Genomic DNA, 22,377 nt, shown 5'->3' with positions numbered 1-22,377 from the left:
TTAGGCTCCTATATTTCGTCATCTGAAAAAGATTTTAAGATTCGCAAAGCACTTGCCTGGATTGCGTGTAACAAACTACACAAAATTTGGGCATCTTCTCTTCTTGACTCTAACCTTAAGATTAAAGTTTTTAAATCCACCATAGAACCTATCCTTCTTTATGGTTCGGAAACGTGGTCCTTCACACGTAAATTAGAAAAACAACTCGATGGAACATACACACACCTTCTAAGAAGAGTTAAAAATCTTTCCTGGCGCGATCATCCCACCAAAAACACCATCTATGGTTCGATTAAGCCTATTTCAAACATCTTAAAGGCTAGACGTGTTCAGTTTGCTGGTCATTGCCTTCGTGCATCCACAGAAGTCATCTCCTCTCTCTTACTCTGGAAACCCAAGCGGCTGGTTCAAAGATCGAGAAAGTTAACTTTTACTGACGCAGTTAGCAGAGACACTGGACTTCTTTATAGTGACCTGGAGACTGCCATGCGCGACCGCGATTCTTGGCGCCAGAGGGTGGAATCCATCATCTCGACCGCGGTCGAAAGATGATGATGATGAATTATACCTTATTTTGGGACACATATTGAGTATTTTATTCCCTGGGAATGGGGCCAGATAAAAAATTCACTCCATTAATAAGAATTAGTGAATATAGGTCTACGGGGACGAAATCTCTACACTAATAGGGCGCCTGTGCTGAAAAGCCGGGCGGTGGCCCCCGTAAGTGGGAAAAAGTCCTTTATCTTTCAGAGCTAATGAAACAGAAAAGAGAAACAACTAGACGGAATAAGCTGCAGACATTCCAAGAGGTTACACGCCCTTACAAATCTTATAGATTTTCGTGTAATAAGGTAATGACAGTTTTTGAAGGCAAGGAATCTCTTTCTGAAGATGACTAAACGTTTTTTATATAAAAACATTCAAAGTTTTTGAAACCTTGAGATGTTTCCCAGGGGTTCCTTTGTTTTCTCCTTTTTAGTCCCGGTAAGGGTCCAAAGTTCTAAAGTCGGACGGCACCCCCCCCCCCCCATCAGCTCACAACTCTTGTACCCCCCTGGATATTCTTAACTTTTTGAGTTTTAAGCCTAACAAGCAACATGCTGAATGGACCTACCTAATGATTAACATCAGATGAAAATAAGAAAAAAGTGACAAAAAATTCAGAATGGAAAAATAAAGCTTGTGTGTTGAATAATGTAAAATGGTAAAAGGGAATTTCCCCAAATACGAAAATCACTTAAAACATTCAGGCCCAAAAAACCTTTTAAGCTGTTTTTGGCCCAAATTTGCCCAAAATAATTTTCCTTAAAAATCTGGCTCCGTCACATTTTGGGCATTGCCATTTTGCATCATTGTGCAAAAAATCAGAAAAAAATTATGAGTCAACATTGAGAAAAGCTATATTTTCTTATTTGGTTAAAGGGAATTTCCCCAAAATACGAAAATCCGTCTTTTAAGGCGAATAAGAATTTCCCGGGAAAAACCACTTCAGCCATTCTTTAGAGAATCTTGCCCTCCATCTTTGTACAAAAAATCAGAAAAAAGTAAGGACAGGATTTTGCAAAAAGTCCAAAAAACCCTATTTTTAGGCAGTTTTTGGCCCAAATTTGCCCAAATATATTTTTTTTCGAAAATCGGGCTCCGAAACATTTTAGGCATTGCCATTTTGCATCATTGTGAAAAAAATCAGAAAAAAATAATGAGTCAACATTGTTAAAAGCTATATTTTCTTATTTGGTTAAAGGGAATTTCCCCCAAAATACGAAAATCCGTTTTTTAAGGCGAATAAGAATTTTCCGGGAAAAACCACTTCAGCCATTCTTTAGAGAATCTTGCCCTCCATCTTCGTACAAAAAATCGGAAAAAAGTAATGACAGGATTTTGCACAAAGTCCAAAAAACCCTATTTTTAGGTAGTTTTTGGCCCAAATTTGCCCAAATAAATTTTTTCTTAAAAATCGGGCTCCGTCACATTCTGGGCATTGCCATTTTGCATCATTGTGCAAAAAATCAGAAAAAACTAATGAGCCAATCCTGAGAAAAGCTGGTAACAGACGGACGGACGAACGGACATGGGTTAATTTATAGAACCTCCACCGGGGCACCCGGAGGTAGGTCCAAAAATGTTCTTTACATGTTCTTATTTTCGCAAATTTTTGAGTATTTTTGTCCATTTTCGTTTCCTAAGAAATTCGGTGCTTTTGAGTCCACAAAGCTTAAAATGTTCTTAACTTATTCTCGAAGCCTTATGTTCTTATATAGTTTGTTCTCATAAAAAAACGTGAATAGGAGTCTCTTTCTGAAGATGACTATACTGGAAATGAAAATATACTTTAGAATTGTGAACAAATCTATCAATTCTGGTCTGTAAATTTTCAGCAACACAAAGATGTCGATCTCTCAAATACATGTTGGAGATTTATGAAAAAACCTAAAAAGGGTCGCTGCTTCGGCCTACACGAACAGATATGATTGAAACCCTTCTAAAAGCAACAGGGGTGATCACAACAAGATTTATATCAGCAATCAACGCCGGAAGACCTTAGGATCTCAGGATCTAAAAGCTCAAAATGTTCCAATAAGGCTGAGAATATAGCCTGGAAGCCACTAAACCCCTCCCAAATCGAAAAATCCAATAAAACAAGGTGGAAGAGTACTGAAACTGAAACGTTAGAATACCCAAAATTGCCAGTATATTTCGGCGTCGATTGAGGATAATATTTCAAAATTGTCCCCGTATACTCGTATAATATTGGTCGCAAAATGAAAATATACATAAACGATGATTACTTTATTGGGAAAATTATCCTAAGGGTTTTAAAAACCATGCCACGAACAGACTTTGCCATTTTATATTTGGCGAAGGTGTGCCGATTATCGCCAGCCATGTACATACCGTGAAAATCACATGCCGAAATTATGTATCGACCTGTGACGACCAATCGAGATTCTATTCAGCTCGTAATCAACGCAGAGAAAAGTAACCATGACGATGAAGTTGGATGAAGTTTAAAGTTGATATTTTTATTTGCATCGTTGAAAACACAACTAAAAAAGTCATCAACGCTTTTAAAAAAGAGTCATAGCGATAGAGAATCATAACAAAAAGATTCATCTATTATTTCGATTTACCTTATCGGCCGTTATTGGCGTTATTTTTAGGCTCTTGGCGTAATAACAAATTTTACTTAAAAGTGGCGTTAATTTTTGACCATTTTTCTCTTTTTAAGGGATTTTGGGTATACGATTCAGTGATTTTCAATGGAATTGTCAACAGTTTACTTCTGAAAAATGATATTTTAATTTAAATTGAAGCATAAATAGCCATTCTAACAAATTTTGACCTTATTTACGGCCCTAATTGGCGTAAGCCCAAAATCAGACTGTGGCGTAATAAGGGTCGACGTAAAAGGGACCGGCATTAAATTAGGGCCGGCGTAAAAAGGGCCGATAAGGTACATTGAAGTAACATTACCATAATTAATAATTTAGTAATTACTGTTATACGTTTGAGAATCATGTAGAAGATTTCTTTTTAGAGAAACTCATTTCAATTACACTTTCTGGGGAATTTTTCAATAGTAAATATGTATATTGATACAGTCTGCTAGACATTAACATGGTAATATTTGCTCTTCATATTTGATTATTTCTACAGTGAATAGATTGATACATGCGCGATAAAATTTCTTTAATTGGTCCTCAGAGGTTGATATATTCTTTGAAATTTTAACTTCTGATACTCAGGGTAGTAGTTCAGTCGTTCTGGCCAGCCGTTGTGGCCAGCCACCGTGGGCAGACATCAGAGGGTGCCTTTTAAGGTGTTGAATAGCTTTGAAAATCTGAAAATCAAATACTTAAAAATGAAAAAGAACAAGCTAGATGCTGAATGGACCTACCTGATGATGAAAGTTAAATAGCAATGCGAGGAGAAAAATGAAAAAATTCAGTCAGAAAATATAGCATTTAGCGAAAATGCACAACACAATAAATTCATCATTGATTGTTGATGGGGGGAGAGGGAGGATTGTAGGGAAAAAATAAATGGAAAGTACTGGTCGCAAAAATCAGTTTTATTGACAATTGAATCATGCTTGATGGTGAGCATTGTTATCAATAATGTTTTTGTGTGAAAAACATAGAAATATAAGGAAAAAATCCAACGAAAATCTGCAAAAACGGCAATTTCCGGCATTTTCAACCGGGAAATTTTTTTCTCAAAAATCGAACTCGGCCATTTTTTGAGCATTGCGAATACGCATCTCTCTGCAAAATATCATTAAAAACTAAGGATGAAAATTCGAGAAAATGTCAAAAAACCGGTTTTTCCCGCATATTTCTGGCATATTTCCGCCATTTTCGGCCGGAAAAAGATGTTTTTCGAAAATCGGGCTCCGTCGCATTTTAGGTATTGTCATTTTGCATCAGTGTGCAAAATTTCATAAAAAAATATTAAGTACAGCTCGAGAAATTCAAGAAATACTGTCTTTCCGGCGAAAATAGGTTGTTCCGGCGATTTTTAAATAGTTCCGGCTTCAAAAATCAATTTTATTGAAAATTGGAACATTTTTGATGGTGAGCATTGCTATTAATAATGATTTTGAATGAAAAACAACCAATTAAAAGGGAAAAGTCCAATGAAAATCCAGAAAAACGGCGATTTCCGGCATATTTCCGGCATTTTCGGCCGAAAATTTTTTTTCTCAAGAATCGGACTCGGCCATGTTTTGGGCATTGTTAATACGCATCTTTGAGCAAAAAATCAATGACAAACTTTCGAGAGAATACCCAAAAAACAGTTTTTCCGGCATATTTTTTGAAAATCGGGCTCCTTCACATTTTGGGCATTGCCATTTTGCATCATTGTGCCAACAATCAGAAAAAACTAATTGAGCCAATCCTGAGAAAAGCTGGTAGCAGACGAACGAACGAACGAACGAACGAACGAACGAACGAACGAACGAACGAACGAACGAACGAACGAACGAACGAACGAACGAACGAACGAACGAACGAACGAACGAACGAACGAACGAACGAACGAACGAACGAACGAACGAACGAACGAACGAACGAACGAACGAACGAACGAACGAACGAACGAACGAACGAACGAACGAACGAACGAACGAACGAACGAACGAACGAACGAACGAACGAACGAACGAACGAACGGACATCAGCTAATTTATAGGACCTCCACCGGGGTACCCGGAGGTAGGTCCAAGAATAGAATGAGTGTTCAATTTCAAAGTGTTCTTGAAAATGGTCAAAAACGAAGGGAAAAATACATATTTTCACAGCTTTCATTTTAAGCCTGAAAATTGCCTAATTGAAAGATCAATACAGAAAAGGCGCTAAAAAGAATTGCCGTCTGCTTAAAAATCGCTAGCAAAAAAGCTTCATGCGAGAATGGGAGCAGTTTCTTTTTAAGCGTATTATAATATAGATATTTACTCAGATTTTTTTCACATTATTTGATGATTTTTTTGAAGAACCTCCAAAATTTTCGAACCCCGGATGTTCTCACCTAGTTCAAACTTAAAAATTTTATTAACGTGTTCTTATTTTTGTTCATTTTCGTAAGAAAATACGTGTTTTAAGGTCCGCAAAGCCTTAAAATGTTCTTAGTGTATTCTTATTAAAAAAATATGTGTAAAGGGGAATCGTCTAAAAAGGTTTGACAGCTTGTGGAACCATCACTTCACTATTGTCGTATGATAATTAAAAATGAAGAGGGACAGATTTGCAGATCCGTCGTAAAGAAAGATGTTTCAAAGATTTTTAATTATAAAAAGAAACTTCCAAGTTTTTTTTTTTTGAGAAAGTAGTAGATTAGGGAAAAGGGAAAACCAACGAAACCAACGAAATGGAATAACGCAAAAATATGGAAATCTTACAGGGAAATCTAATCCTTATTGGCGTAATTGCCTTCCATTACTTTGATAAGATAAAGACTGAAGATCAAATACTTTTCACAGACACACGTAGAAATTACCGATTTATTGGTGAAATTATTGAAACATTTTCTGACTCCAAAGTTGATCCTATTTCATGTTTAACACACTGCCTTGCTGCTAAGAAAACATGCAAATCTATTAATGTCAATGAGAAATTGGGAAAATGTGAATTATTGGGACAATCGAAATTGATGGATGATCATTTAAAAATGAAAAGCGACGAAGGGTGGATTTACTATGGACCAGGGGAAACACCAAGGGTAATTAATTTTGATGTTTTTTATATAATTATCCGACAAACGTAAATAGCGACATTTGATTGGATGATTTTAAGTTTAAATCTTCTTCAAATATTCGAAAATGAAGATCAAAAGAAGATAAAAATAAAGATTATTTCTACCGCATGTAATCAGGGTTTCCTGGTCAGGGTACCTTTTTTAACCTCCACGACTCCCAGGTAGGGTCGCAAAAACACCAAAATAGAAAAATCAGTCCCTCGTAGGGTGCCTATTTTTGGAAAATTTGGGGAAAAAGTAGAAAATTTAGAATATTTTGGAATTTCAGTCTCATTCAGGGTGTCCTTTTTCGCAAATTTCGAGTCCCACGCAGGGTCCATTTTTCGAACCTCAGCGGAGCACCCCCGTCGGTCGACAAGGGTAGTACCCCCTCCCCCCGGGACCAATCCTTTATCAACAAGTAAATCGTGGGAATTGATCATGTATTCAAAATTTTTTCAGAATTATGAGAAATGTCAACGTGGTGAGGAAGGACCAAAATTTTGTTGTCCAAAAGAAAAGACTGGGAAGAATTGTGGTGAAACAGGTTTGCACTTTATTCAACTTTTTGAATATTTTATACTCCAGATCTAAAGTCTAGGTGTTTGGTATTTTAGCAGTTGAAAGCTTTGCATTTTGAGTTAAAACCTTTCCGTGTTAATGTCTGGTGTACTCATACTTCCACTCTATTTGCCATTGTCGGATATACTAACAGTGAAATTTTCTACGAGCTTTCCAAGGAATTTAAACTAAAGTAAGTCTTTATTATCTAATTTCTGTACCCCTAATAGCTACAAAGAAAACTAAAAATTCTAAAAAAGGCTTAAACTTTAGAAAAAAGTCACGTCAAGGGTCCCAAAATTCACTAAAGCTCGGCTTATTCCTCGATTTGAGACCCCTTAAATTTCTGACTTTCACGGGCGGCACACCACCCGTCAATTCAAAAACCTAGTACCACCCCAGAGATCTTACCCCTTGGCAAATATAGAAAATGTAAAAAGGGGTCCAAACAAAATTCTAATTATGAAACTTATTTAGAAAGTTATTTAGGTAATCAAATCGAAATCCTGACAACCTTAAATATAGATTATTTCAACTCACACAACTAAAAATTTCATTTTTTTTAGTATGGGAGAAACAAAATATCAAAGAAATATGCTTCAAGAACAAGGGTAACAATCCAGGGAGATTTAGTCTTCAGCGTAAAGGTCGAATCTTGGCTTTTAAACTGGAATATGTCACTGGTTTTGTGACATTTAGGAAAACTAACGAACATACTTATTGGGGATGGCAACTGCAAGAAAATGCCGCACCTTCTGCACTGAGTGAAAACGCATTGACCATATTAATTAAAAAAAGCAAACGAGGTATAACTATTGCACCTTCGAATAAGCTAATTAACAATCTCTATTATACGATACCGGGTTATCTCCATAATTCTAAAGAACTGATTCTTGACATCAGAGGAGGATCATATGATGGAGATAAAGGTGAAGAATTAAGAATTTGGTACGTAGAAGATTTTTATGATAAACATGAGTATGATAACTCAGGAGAAATCTGTACCAATATTTATGTGAAGTACCAGAAGTAGAAAAACCTACCCGTGGTAACAGAGAAAATCAGCCTCTTCCTGCGATGAGAAAAATGACAGGAAACTATTGTTTTGGACTCAATCACAATCCTTTCTTGGAATCGAAGACAGTAAATTACATGAGAATTATATGACAACATGAAGTTGTTAAGAACATTGTAAGAACATTTTAAGACACTCTAAGACACTCATTTTTTTAGTAAATTGTACAAAAATACTCACAAAATGGTAAAATTAAGAAAAGGTGTATGTAATTCCTACCCAGTGAATATAAGAGATTTTCAACTCCCCCTGGTACTTAGGATTATTCTTTTAATCCCTACTGCGGGTCACTGAGAAAAAAAGTACTGGGTAGGACATCTACACGCTAAATCTACGAATGAGCTAATTTAACAAAGTTTTATAAGAACTTTTAAATGTTTACTGAAGCTCGTGTCGTCTGTTCTCATTTTTTTTGGCATTTTGATCCTTAAATTGTTCTTATCCTGTTCTTATTTATAGGGTAAAATTGAGGTATTTTATTTTAGGACTTATACCCAATTTTTACTACTGTGACCCCTAAAGCTGCTCTGAGTATCAGAGGTTAAGTTTTCAAAAAATATTTTAACTTCTGAAGACAAAGAATAGAAATTTTATCGCGCATGTGTCAATCTAATCACTGTAGAAAAAATCAAAGATGAAGAGCAAATTTTTACTATTGTGACCCCTAAAGCAGCTTAGAATTGAGTAATTCTAGGCTCGGCATTGTCCTTAAATTGCATCTATTTTTTGGCGAATTTGAGCCTCATTGTTTTTATTAAGGAAAATGAGTGTATTTTATTGACCTTGTGATCATGCACATTTTTGGCAGCTAATATCTGCAGATGAAATGTAAAGCTTTTTTGTTGTTGAAATATACGATTTACCAAATAGAATATGTATATACAGTTGACGCTCTCTAATTCGATCTTCAAGGGGAATTGAATTTTCATCGAATAAGGGAGCTTATCGAATATGGGAGCGTCGTTTATGAGAGTTTCTTGTTGACGGGGACTTTAAGTTTCATCGAATAAGGGAGCCTATCGAATAGTAGAACGTCGAATTAGAGAGTGGCAACTGTATTATCATTAATATCAAGAATAAGGAACCGGGAACCAGTTTAGTTTCAACTAATAATTGCTCATCCAATGAAATAGCATGAAAATTTTTTAACACTTTTCCCGGGCACACTGCGGCGAGAAACTAATTAAGTACTGTCAAATTTTGGAACATATGGTTTCAAAAAGATAAAACTACTGACAAAATGTAAATACAATAGTTCGGACTTTTTAAGCACAGTTTGATATTTCAAAATAGTTTGTTTTCTTCTTTATTAGGGAAAAGAAGATCGGTTTAGGTTTAGATTAGGTTCTTAAGGAAAGAAAATTAAAAAAAAACCGTGAAAGTGAAAACCTTTCATGTAAAATTTGGTTACAATAGCATGGAGCTTCGAACTACTTTGAAAGACATAACAACCAAGGAAAAATTATTGTTTATAAACTCTTTTATTTCCCTACTTGATTTCTGAAACCCATAGCTGTGGCTGTCATAAAGAGTTGCCAAGCTTTCTTACCCATCATATGTTCGATGGGCTGATTGTCGATGTTTTAAATCCTTTTAAAAAAACCCTCACCAGGGTTCAACAGTCTAAGTTAATTAAAATCCTAACAGTTAAATATTTACCAAAAATGTATGTCCCAATTGAAGCCCGTAAGCTCAATTGGGGAAGAAAACCCCTCTTAGTTCCAATCAACATCTATATATGCTGTCCCTGTTTTGACGGAATATTGAAAAGCTGAAGATTTTAAAGATAGGACGTACAGAATGAAGATCTCAAAGCGAGTTTTGATTGCAGTGTATTTTTGTCTTGGACAAATCAAATCTCAAGAAATAACATTTACCGACACACTCAGAAACAAGCGATTCACTGGTGAAGTCATCAAAATCTTTTCTGACTCCAAAGTTAATCATATTTCATGTTTAACACACTGCCTTGCTGCTAAGAAAACATGCAAATCTATTAATGTCAATGAGAAAATGGGAAAATGTGAATTATTGGGACAATCGAAATTGATGGATGATCATTTGGAAATGAAAAGTGACGAAGGATGGATTTACTATGGACCAGGGGAAACACCAGAGGTAAATATAAAATACGTTTTTGATAAAGGAAATCACGTACTTAGCCATACGGCCCTTATTTTTCACGAGGCTTCCCAAAGTTTTCTTTAAGGGTTGACCGAAGGATTTAGAATAAATGGATCAAAAGATTGTGCTTAATTTATGGACAGGTTTACATTAATAGTATGTTTAAAAAGGCTGTATTGTAAGTAGAATAAGTGAGTCCTTCTATGAAAGTTGGTACGGCGCGCCAAAGCGGAAATAAATACTATCTCTTTAAAACAATACTATCTTCGTTTAAAACATACTATCTTTTTAAAAAAATACTATTTTCGATTAAAACATACTATTTTCGTTCAAAAAATACTATTTTCGTTGAAAAAATACTATTTCCGTTTGAAAAAATACTATTCTCGTTTAAAACATACTATCTTCGTTTAAAAACATACTATCTTTTGTAATGATACTATCTTTTTTTAAACAATACTATCTATTTTAAAACGATACTATCTTTTTTAAAACATACTATCTTTTCGAAAACAGTCTGGAAACGAGGTTAGCACGTCTTGCCTCGGTCATTTTAAAGTTTGCATGCATGACCCACGCATGGTGGGACGGCGGGACCATGCTTGCTGGATGGTCCAATAAGATCAGCAATTTCCTTCCATTTGAACCCTATTGTTTTTAGTGCAAGGACTTGGTCTTCGTTGATATCTTTCAATGGTCTGCCACGAGTAGCCATTTTACTGTCAGTCAGGTCAGATCTTGTAGGGAGCCGGAAGCCATCTTGTTATGTTGGTCCTACATGCGGGCGGATGAGGCCATATAAAATAAACACGAAAAACCAACGCCCATTACACCGCCCTCAAAATGAAAATTACACAAATTTGAATAATCGAGGCAACCTATATTCGAAAAAAGATAGTATTTTTTAAAAAGATAGATTTTTTTAAAAGATAGTATTTTTTAAACGAGATAGTATGTTTACAACAAAGATAGTATTGTTTTAAAAAGATAGTATGAAAGATAGTAAAAATAGTATTATTTTTTAAAGATACTATGTTTTAAACGAAAATAGTATTTTTTAAGCAAAAAATAGTATGTTTTAAAAAAGATAGTATGTTTTAAACGAAGATAGTATGTTTTAAAAAAAAGATAGTATGTTTTAAACGAAGATAGTATTGTTTTAAAAAGATAGTATTTATTTCCGCTTTGGCGCGCCATAAGTTGGAGGCTTACTGGAAGGCTCATCTTTTGATAGCTATCTTACCCGAAGGTAGGGGAGGGCAACACATTATCTCCCTAGGTTGCTCTATTTTCCTTTATTTGCTAAGCATTAAACATTGAGTGAATCTTTAGGCATTCTAGAGGTAACAAATTTAAATATTCTTTTGTCAATAAAGAATTTTACCCCCTCTAATATCAAAATGCTTCCTAAGGTACTCTCACAAGGTCAATAATGACTAGAGACTTATTTCGATCTACATAAGATGTCCGATCCTGTAATGTAGTGAGCGTTTTAGGAGTCGTCTCGTTAGAACTTTCTACGTGACAGCCTTTCGACACTAACCATGGATCAAATGCTTTTGATCAAGCGTGAGACGTGAGGCCAGTGCACTCTTACCTCATCCACGATGTATTGTGGGATCGATAACTCCCCTACCATGGTATGGGTTAGACTAGGTTAAGGTACATTCGCTGGATTGCCAACTAAATCCGATATGAAGGGGAAATCAAAAATCGTCCGCTAAAACTACAATTAAGGTCAAAGTATTTGAGAAAAAAGAGAATTCCCAAAAAATCTTATAGCCGAAAACCATTTGAAAGCGCTCTAACTTGAAAGGGTATAACTTTAACTCTGAGTTTTAACACTAGACTTAAAACTTAGCAACTTAGGATCTGAGGATCCAAAAGTTCAAGAATGGTCCAATAAGGCTCAGAATATAGCCTGGAAGGGAAAACCCTCTCCTCTCCTTAATATTCGATTACTTTAGCAAATAGCCCAAAAGTGACTTTCTTGCCCGAACTTCAAATCTGTGAAAACGAGAAAATAATCGAAATTCTCAATATATTTTGACGTAGATTGTATTGTATACATAAAACTGAATGAAAGCGAGACACAAAACAACACGTTAAGGTATATACATTATTTATATCTAAAATCATGGCTCAAATTTGCCCTTTACTCTTTAGAAATACAATGGTTGCAAGAAATCAAAGATGGGACCGCAATTTTGTTATCCTAAAGAAAGAAATGGGAAACATTTCAAAGATTCAGGTATGTAAAGATCAAGCGATGAAGGTTTCTTTTGGGACCCACAATTGGGCTATTCCAGAAATAGTTTGTACGAGGTGCGACGTCTAAGGTGGTCTGGGAAATAAAAAATCCAGGGTCGTCAGTATAACGAGGTCGAAAATCAAGGGTGTTCCAAAGAAATTGGAGAAAATAATCCAAGGGGGTCCTGAAAAATTGGAAAAAATCCAGGGGGACACCTTTTTAAAAAAAAAATCTCCTCCAAATTTTTTCTGGACTAGCCCATTATTGCAATAGCGAGATTATGGATCTAGTCTTTTGAGGATGGCGGAAACGCGAGTTTGAGCTACAAAACCGAGGCCAGTAAAAGTGCAGACTTATCATTGCTTTTAATCTCCCGGCTGACGCCGGGGAGGGGCACTCGATTTCTAAACGACGGTGCCGCCAAAAAATGGTTTATTCAAAATCTGACCCTTACAATACCGAACGTTTCTGACCCTTACAGCGTAGTTTGATTTTATATCTTATTTTGCTGAAGCAACTTGATGAAAATGAGCCCGAGATATCGGCACAATGTGGAAAGCAAATAAGAATGGGTGAGAATCAAAACTATTAAGATGCATCTGACTTGCAATTCAGCACTAATAGACAAATCGGATTTAGATAAATGCAATGCATTCTGGTTTCTAGGGACTCTCAAAGGAATTATAATCTATTATAATTGATCTATTATAATTCCTTTGAGAGTCCCTAGAAACCAGAATGCATTGCATTTATCTAAATCCGATATCGTCTATTACACCCTTACATTGTATTCAGCTAAAATACCATATAAGTACCTCCCACGGGCTTCAACGACAGCCACCAGATGGATGAAAATAGTAATTTATTAGGCGAAAATAAAAAAATGTAGTGTTTCCGGAATGTGGGTGAAGGAAAAAATGCTCTCATGCGACCGGCCGGAAAAGTTTTTTTTGCTACTTTTGATAACTTAAGATCATTGAAATTGGACTTTAAAGATAAATTTTATGTACAAACTATGAATACTAATGTATCAACTACTTGTATCAATGTATCAAAAACTTGATTTACAAGCGGGGATATTTAACCAAACGACGTTTGATAGCTTGAACGGTCAACTTGATTTTCTTCATGATGAACCATTTAGATGAACCCATAGTCTGCGGCCGGGTCAGAAAAATCTTTTTTTTTCACCCGGCCGGTTTCTGGAAACACTACATTTTTTTATTTTTGCCTTAGCACAATGTTTTTATATTTTGATTTCAGTTTGGGAAAGACAAAATGAACGAGTTGTATGTTTCGAAAACAAAGACAACAGATACGGCAAATTTCACCTTCAAAGAAAAGGTCGAGTTGTTGCATTCAAACTGGATTATGTATCTGGTTACTTAAACCTTGGCTTACTACCAGGGCAAACATATTGGGGTGCTTATCCTTATAAAGAAGAACAATTTATTGGTATAATCATTTGTGATGACAGATATGATATCATTGTGCCTAATATAAAATTGAAAGCATCGAAACGTTATTATACTGTTCCCAATTATCTCCATAATTCTAAAGAGCTCGTCCTCGAGATCCCGGAGTCCCCGTATGATGGAGATAAAGGCAAAGAGTTACAGATCTGGCATTCAGAAGATTTCTTTGATAACGGTTTTGACTTAAGAGAAAAAGATAATTCCGGAAAGATTTGCGTCAATGTTTACGCTAAATTTGTATGAAAAGTTTGACTTTGAAAGAAACAAATCGTTGTAAAATATTTTTTTCATTTTAATACGTATGTTGATTGATTTTATTCTTCTAACTTTTTGTTACAACATTTGATGAAAGGTGACAGTGTCAAGCCATTGAGTTTCAAGCCCGAATGGCTAGAGGCGAAACTCCTGTATGGGAAATGAAACCACTTATTTCCCATCCAGAACGCCCGCGCGTAGTTTTTACACAAACGTCAGATTGAAACTAGAATCTATCGCTAAATTTAAAAAAATGTAGTCCTCAAAAACAAAGGAGCTGCTAGATACAATCCGTCGTCATGATTACGGCGCGTTCTATGCGCGTTTTCGATGGGAAATAAGTGGCTTCAATTTCTCTTGCCAGAAAAGGGTTTAAAGTTTCGCCTCTAGCCCTTCGGGCTTGAAATTCAATGTGTCAAACCTTTGGTGGTACTTTATTATATTGACCTCTTTATTTGTCATTATTTACTCATCCTAGTTAAAAAATATCATGAAATTGTCTTTATTTAAAATCTATGTCATAATATATTGAGAATTTTGGTTATTTCCTCGTTTTTAGAAATTTGAAGTTCGGGCGAGAAAGTCAATTTTGGGCCATTTTATAAATGTAATCGAATATTTCAATTTGGGAAGGATTTATAGACTTCCATGCTATATTCTGAGCGTTATTGGGTCATTCTTGAACTTTTGGATCTCCATAAATATCCTAAGGTTAAAACTGAGGCACAATGAGTAAACACTCGCAATCATTTTGATTTAGACAATCTAAAAACTATCGAACACAAATTTCGACCGAAAATAGCGCTGTTCAAAGTGTGTACATGTTTTTACTTTATAAGAATGTCCATGATGAAAATGGCCAGAAAAATTAAGAATAATGCTAAGAATATCACCATCATGGAATCTTGCTTCTCACAGCTTCTCAAGCTAAGAATGCCATTTTTAGAGCATTTTCAATTATAAATTGTCAATTACCCCCAAGTAATGCCATTTTATGCTTAAGACGTATGTACTAAATGTTAAATCTAATCTAAATTAGGATCCTAACCTAAGAATGATTTAAGATGATTTTAGGATGATTTTCGCTAAAAAGTTAAGAATATCCATGATGAAATGAATTTACGCCATTCTTATAAAAAAAAGCGTGTAGTGTCCTGACTCCTGATCGATAGGTTGTTCGTTTTAAACTAAATCTCTTGTAAAGTCATTTAGAGGTTCAGATGCCCGGGGGGGGGGAATACTTAGGCAAGCGAAGGGTACAGGTATGTGCTACTAATAAGGGTGCCTTTTTGGGACCTTAAAGTCCCTGTAAGGGTTGGAAAAACCAGAAAACTAAATTTCAATCCCAATAAGGGTCGGAAAAATGGGAAAATTTCTTATTTTTTCTTTTTTTTAGTCCCGCCGCTAAGGGTCCGAGGGTCAGCTCGGAACCCTAGTACACCCCCCGGTTCAAATGACACTCTCTAATTCGATTTTCGTCGAATAGTAGAACGTTACATACAGTACACGTTTTTTTTAATAAGAACAAACTATATAAGAACATAAGGCTTCGAGGCCCAAAAATTTAAGAACATTCCAAGAACATTCTAAGGCTTTGGAGACTTAAAAACGTGCATTTTCTTAAGAAATTACATCAAAATGCTCAAAAAATGCTGAAAATAAAAACATTTTAAGAACATTTTTAGGCTTCAAATCCACGGAATTTTTTGACGTTCTTATAAAAAAAAACGTGTACAGAAAGTCAACTGTAATTGTAACAATGTTGCTGGGTCAACGATGTAAACAATTAAAGACCAATTATCTAAAGTCAAAAAAAAAATAATTGGTAATCTGAATCGCATGTATAATTATCTACACTTATTTCTAAGTTTTTTCTATTATGAAAATATGCAAAAAAGAAATAGTATCATGTTATTTCTTGACACTGTAATTTCAAAAGAGAGGCGACTTGATAAAAAGCTGGACAAATTGGATTACGTTTGAGTTATAGTATGACAAAAGGTAATCAGCAGGTTTTTTGCAGTGAAATAGGACAAATATAAGTATTTTTTTCATTAAGTTGACATAATATCGTCCTATATAGAACAGTTTACAACGTTTTCAGCACTGTAGCAATGTGATTATACAATGAATGAGAAATCACAGCAAAATGACAAAAAATTTGTACTAGACAACTTTTATAATGACTTTCGTAACATTGTTATTCAACTTTGTTGTTTTTTAATGAGTGGGTTATGGAGTAAGTTTTTGGTGTGATTTTGAGTGGGTTATTTGGTCATTATACAATTTCTATCTTTTTCAAGCGTTATACCGTGAAGTCAGGTCACTTGCATCAGTGGAGGGAAACTTGCATAGCATAGACTGACTAATCAAAGCAGCAAAATTTCAAAACAAATGAACTACGCAGCTCCGCTCGCAGCTCTACTCTATATCATTTTTGTTTTGATTTAACTGTGTATTTTAATGACCAGCCAGGTCATTCGTTTGAGGGCTATGCATGTTAGCCTCCACTGATGCAAGTTACCCGATCTCGCGGTACTTTTGGAGAAGATACGGTTTTGGAATGTATTATTGAAGTACATATCATATCATAGTTACGCATGTAATTGTAACCTTTTAAGAAACATTTTGTGGAAAATAACGAAAAGATCTATTGGAAAGAAGTAAATCTTTTACCTTGATTTGAGATTTCTGTGTTGAACTAGAATGTCCTAGAGATTGATACTTTTTCTTGATCAGGAGGCGCTGAGCTTAATTCATTTTCGCTTCAAAATCTACAAATGGAAAAAGTATTCTCTTAAAATTTTATTAAATTTAACCTAATTTACTCAAAATGGATATGTATGCATATTTCTGTAGACTGCAAAATAAGCGACAAGAAAGGCATACCTTTGTCAATGCACCCAATGCCAGTGGGTAAAAAAAAAAAGTTAAATAAAAAAAAAACGAATAAAATATTTTCACAAGTACGTAATTTAGCGGTGTAGACCAAAAAGGAATGTACAAAAATTTAAATCGTTGAATATAATCGAAATTTGAATTTCAATTTTTTTTGTATTTGTTTAAAGAAAGTTTTCGAAAAATTCTTCCGAAAATCGATTGCTCAACCGATATTTTAACAACTCATTAGCGAGTCCCCGATGAAAGAAAAAATGAGAAAGGCTATTGATATGGATTAGAGGAAAATTAGCGAAAAAGAATATCTGAATTATTTAAGGTATTAATTTTTTCATACTCCCTGGTCCTTTCCCTCGAAAACTTTGACCAGGTCAATGTAGGGTATGGCATGTAAGGAGATGTGACGTAGTTAATAAAATTTCATTCTTGGATGCAAACGACTTAAAGTAGCAGAAAAGAATTATTTGAAATTTTTGGCCTATGTACAATCAAGGTCATAATATTTGAGAAAAAAGGGAAATCCACCGGGAAGCTTTTGAACCACAATCGATTTGTAAGTGCTCTAGTTGGAAGGGTAGAGTTTTAACATAAGACTTAAGACTTAGCACCTTAGGATCTGATGATCCAAAAGTTCAAAAATAGTCCAATAAGACTCAGAATATAGCCTGGAAGTTTGCCAACCCCTCCCAAATTGAAATGTTCGATCAAATTAAAGAGATAGCCCAAAATCGACTTTCTCGCCAGAACTTTAAATCTTGAAAAGCGTTAAAATGACCGAAATTCTCAATATATTATGACCTTTATTGCAGGCGGCATGTAAAATGTTTCTTTACAGGAGTCATTTCTATAGAATTTTTGTCAAAGTCGACCTTTTGCGAAGCGTAAACTAATTTTTACGATATATATAATTTCATTCTAGAGAACACATAAAAAACAAGGATGGAGATTATCCAATTATTCAAATCTTTGCTTTCTCGTTTTATATTTCTGTTACACGGTGTTGTGTCCGCATACTTAATAGTCCAGAACAACGAAGAGCCGCGGTACTGGGCCTGCACTATACCGGTATTCTTGTTAATATTCGAAGCAGCATACACATTAATCGTGCGGAAAGGTCAAGAATTTACTTATTTCTGGCCAAGTGGATTACTTTACATCTTAACTATGATCCCAATAATATGGGCTATTGAATTAGAGTTATTAGATGAACGTATTGAAGAGGCAAACCGGGTTCCAGTCCCTTTATTCATTTTGCCGGTACCGACGGCCGCTTTAAATGGCAGCAAGGCACCACCAGTGACGCCAAAACCATTAAGTATAAATATCTCAAATGAGGTCATTGGTAAGAAAGTAGGGGAACTGGGTATAATTATTGGTTTGATCACTGGCCGTTGGTTGATGCCACGTGGCAGTATGACACGTGATCAGTTATCTGCATTGCTATTGGGTTACGTTGGAAACGCTGCGGATATTCTAGGTGAGTTGTTTTTGAAAAGTTTTTTTTTCAATCGTTTTTAATCTGAACTGAAGTTCCATTCTCAAAAGAACTAAAATTATAGAGGGTCGCATGTATATTTTGTATTACTTCAGGATGTACCTACACTTTGTGTTTCTTTAAAGAGCTTTATCGTATTAAGTACAACCGGAGGGGGGGGGCACTCAAGGTAAGCGACCTACTGTATATGCAGCCCTTAAGGGTACGTTTTTCAGGTATCCCAAAGTGCACTGTAAGGTCGAAATGAGAGAAAGTGCACTGTAAGCGTTTAAAAAGCTTTTTGGGGGAGAAGTTAGAAAAATCTGACCATTTTTTGCGTTAAAATGGAAAAGATAATAGATTTTCCGCCCGAATTTACTTTAAGTTTGCCAAATTCTTCTCTGCACTGTTAGTGTCCGATTTTAAAGGCTAAATTCTGGTCCGCACATTAGGTAGTTTTCATATAGAGTGCTTCCTCCCCTACAAGAACATTATTGGTGCAAAAGATTTGTGACCAGGATTTTGACAACCAATTTAATTTCTTCAATACTCAATACGTTTAACTGGTAGCATACTAAGACCTTGCCGGGAAAGAAAGAGCATCCTTAAATCTACAAGTTCACTATTTCTTTAATGGGCTTTTCCAGAAAAAAAAATTTGAATATGGGGGGGGTAGGAGGATATAGCATTTCTGGGAAATTTACCACCGGACATTGTGACTTTTGACCCCCGGATAGCAGGTTTAATCCCCTGGACAAGCATCAGTTGACCTCCTGCACATTCAAAATTACCCTCAAACAGGGCAAAATTACCCCCAAACAGAGCAAATTTGCTGCCCCCCCCTGGACAAGGCAAATTTTGTAGATTTTTCACTCTCCCCGGACACTATATCCTCCACCCCCCCCATGTACGGACATTTTCTGGAAGAGCCCAATTGCGACCATTTTAAACTTTTGAAACTTATTAATTTGACAGAGCTTTTCGAGACATTTGAAGAGGATGATGTAAAAACAAGTCGATCACTAACATTAGCCGTCATTGCAATTTACACGTGGGCCATCCTTCAATTCACCTTGGTGACTACAGCGACTCTTAAAGATAAGAAAGATCTAGAAGAAGATCTTGAGAAGCAAATACAACCACCGAAAAAGAACCAGGTAGTTTTCTTTATGCCGACTTTTTTATAATTGAAACACTCTGCTCCTAAACTTTTCAATGTAGCCATCGTCAACGAGTGTGATGAATTGCGTGCTTCTCGTAACCTCATGGGTCAGAAGAAAAAAAATTAGTTGCTAGCTCTCGTGGGAGCGAAAAAATTCTCGTGGGTAGTTCCAATCCAATCTAGACTTAAAGAAATAGGGTTCACAGTAGACTGTAGACTCATCGTCAGATTTCGAAGAAAAATGTTTTTCTACATATGACTTGATCTCATTTTAAGAGTAAATTTTCTTTTTTTGGAAAATTGCTCTGAGGTTCGGGAAATAGGAATTATTTTTGAATGTAGATCACGATTGGATATGACTGATTGCACCACCTCTAAGATACAGTCAACTGACGTATGGCTCAAGGCGTCTCTGTAACCCTTTATTACTTTTTCACCTCAAAACTAGAGTGATGTGACGTAATTTGAATGAAACAATGAAAGGATCAAAAAGGTGGTTAACAGCTCAGCTCCTTTACTTTATTCTTCATCTATCTTCAGATTGCACCGACCCGCAAAATATCTGGTACCGAGATCCATCGTGACAAGCACGTACAAAAGAAGTACATAGAAGACGTAAGAACGCGAAAAGTATCTGTCGAAAACCGAGAACACAGAGGTCGCGGTCGCAAAATATCAACAACAAAATCGCCAACAGAATCAAAACATAAAGCGATCAATTCAGAATCTTCAGTTCAAATGAACGAGCGAACAAGACGTCGAGAGCTACACGGTGAAGTGTTCCAGATCCTCGTCACCTTAATGATGCAAGATGGACCATTCCTTGTGTTACGTTTATACCTTATCATTCAATATAACGTTGTGAGTGAAATGCATATTTTCTTTACATGTAAGAACGCTATAGTGTCTGTCTTGCTGGTGTACCGGCTCTTGATTTTGACGTGCCGTGGTGAAGATATAGAAACGGATCTATATCGTGAAGAAGCAGCCGCTAAACTACATAATGTACAGTTAGCTATCATGGCAACACATATTGAAGAAGAGACGCATAATATTCGAGTACAATAAACGAGAAGTCTGAAATTGGCATTTCTTTCATTATTGAATAAAAGGTTCAGCGGGGACATTAAAGTTGGTCACAAAAAGTTCATGATATATAATTTCCAACAACGCACCCAAGATGAGACAGATTTGTCGATGAGTCACAGAACATTCAAGTACAGATTATTTTGGTCGTTGTGTAAGAAGTCCAGTGACGGGATCTTTAACTACTGCATGATCACGGTTCTGACCATTGAATTCGATGTCCAGAAGAAAAGGTTAAAATCGAATGGGTTATGTTAAAAAAAGTTTGTACCCCTTATGTTGAGGTCTTTTTTGGGAAAAGCGACCCAGATTTTTTTCAATTTTTCAGGAGACCCTTTGATTTGTTTTCTCATTTTTTGGACCACCCTGGATCGGAGTTAAATTACCACCCTGGATTTCCCACCTCGTTTTGCTTACCACTCTGGATTTTTGCACTCTAAAAATCAGAACTCCTTGGATTTTTGTATTTTCCAAACCGCCCTGGACGTCATACCTCCTCAATAAAATGGAAAAGCAAAATTTCCAACTTTTCCAACTTTAAGTCGCAACTATAACAATGCACGGAATCTCGTTCAAGCTTACTTCTAAGCGGTTCCTTTTCCCACCGAAACAAAATCACTTATAGCCCTGGGCGATGATATTTCATTCTAAAATTGCTTGTAACTATTATTTGGTTCCTTGGGAGGATTTATATCAAAATATTATGCCTTGATCCATTCATGAGTTAAATAGTGTGTGTCTACTTCTACTGCTGTGAATGTATTATTTCTAAGATGCATGTAAATATTGGTTTTTGTAAATTAAAAATCTTTGTAAATTACTTTAAATAAGATAAAGTACAAAAATGAAAAATCCAAAAAGCTGTTTTTCCTTACTCTTAGGTTCCAAATAAACGGCCCCCCCCCCGCTTGTTAATTTTTCGAAAATTTTCCAACCCCCCCGGACAGTGGCGTTGTGGGAAAATTTTTCTGGAGGGGCCAAAGTCAATTTTTTTAAATGGCGCCCCCCCTTCAATTTTCCAAACTGGTGCCCCCACCCACCAGTTTCTAAACTTTTACTAATTCATTTGCCTACGCATTATGACGAAGGGAATATTTAGTGGAGAAGAGTAGATATATCTTTGATGAATGGAAAAGCAGGCCCCACCATGGTTGGGGCCGACTAGAAAAATTTTAAAAATCGACTGCCAAGACACCCTAAATCACTAAATAAAAATAGACAAATTTGACACTTGCTAGAGGGAAAAGAAACTTAAAGAAACAATGTAAAATGCGAGCGAAGCGAGCGAAAAATTGATGTTCTATGATTTCAATATTGTTGTCAGCAAATTGGTCTTGGGGCGCAGTTAGATTTTCATTTAATAATGCTATATTATACACAAAAAAACTTATAAATAAGCTAGATTGCAAAGAAGTTACCAGTTAAACTGTATTGCGAGCGAAGCGAGCGAAAAAAATTGAAAGCATTTTAAGATTATCTCAGTAAAGTTGGTCCTGGGCGCAATTTAAGGCGCATAAAGTATGATTTTTAAGATTGGGGCGTTTAAAAAAATCTCTTTTGGCGCCCCTTGCTCTTCGGCGCCCCTTCAAAAAAGCTCCGCTGGGGGGGCCATGGCCCCCCCGGCCCCCCCTGCCACAACGCCACTGCCCCCGGACCTTATTAATACCCCCCGTTTATTAATCTCTAAGAATATTTTCAGCTGTCAAAGAGAAGGCCCCTTATTTTGCTCTAAATAGCCTGATTTTAGCCTATTTTTACCTTATTTTTGGGCTGCAGAAG

The 22,377-nt window shown here is 35.9% G+C and overlaps 4 protein-coding genes across 4 annotated transcripts in view; 3 read left to right on the top strand and 1 right to left on the bottom strand.

The window, feature by feature from the left end:
• Positions 1-22,377, bottom strand: part of LOC136816675 (condensin complex subunit 3-like) — a 177,505-nt gene that overhangs the window by 69,231 nt on the left and 85,897 nt on the right. The window lies entirely within an intron of this gene.
• LOC136816676 (uncharacterized) lies at positions 5,756-8,230 on the top strand. The gene is made up of 3 exons (XM_067073001.1): positions 5,756-6,222; positions 6,700-6,784; positions 7,365-8,230. The coding sequence occupies exons 1-3, from the start codon at positions 5,890-5,892 to the stop codon at positions 7,829-7,831; spliced, it is 885 nt and encodes a 294-aa protein (XP_066929102.1). The 5' UTR covers positions 5,756-5,889; the 3' UTR covers positions 7,832-8,230.
• Positions 9,607-13,975, top strand: LOC136816701 (uncharacterized). The gene is made up of 3 exons (XM_067073026.1): positions 9,607-9,991; positions 12,164-12,248; positions 13,512-13,975. Exons 1-3 carry the CDS (start codon positions 9,674-9,676, stop codon positions 13,964-13,966), a joined length of 858 nt encoding a protein of 285 aa, XP_066929127.1. The 5' UTR covers positions 9,607-9,673; the 3' UTR covers positions 13,967-13,975.
• LOC136816672 (transmembrane protein 26-like) lies at positions 17,765-21,450 on the top strand. Its single transcript, XM_067072997.1, has 3 exons — positions 17,765-18,353; positions 19,326-19,507; positions 20,053-21,450. The coding sequence occupies exons 1-3, from the start codon at positions 17,816-17,818 to the stop codon at positions 20,578-20,580; spliced, it is 1,248 nt and encodes a 415-aa protein (XP_066929098.1). The 5' UTR covers positions 17,765-17,815; the 3' UTR covers positions 20,581-21,450.

Source organism: Clytia hemisphaerica, unplaced genomic scaffold, assembly GCF_902728285.1.
Source record: "Clytia hemisphaerica strain Z4C2 unplaced genomic scaffold, Clytia hemisphaerica genome assembly, whole genome shotgun sequence".
Lineage (NCBI taxonomy): Eukaryota > Metazoa > Cnidaria > Hydrozoa > Leptothecata > Clytiidae > Clytia > Clytia hemisphaerica.
The sequence above is the reverse complement of the archived record's forward strand: the minus strand, read 5'-3'. Positions and strand labels throughout refer to the sequence as shown.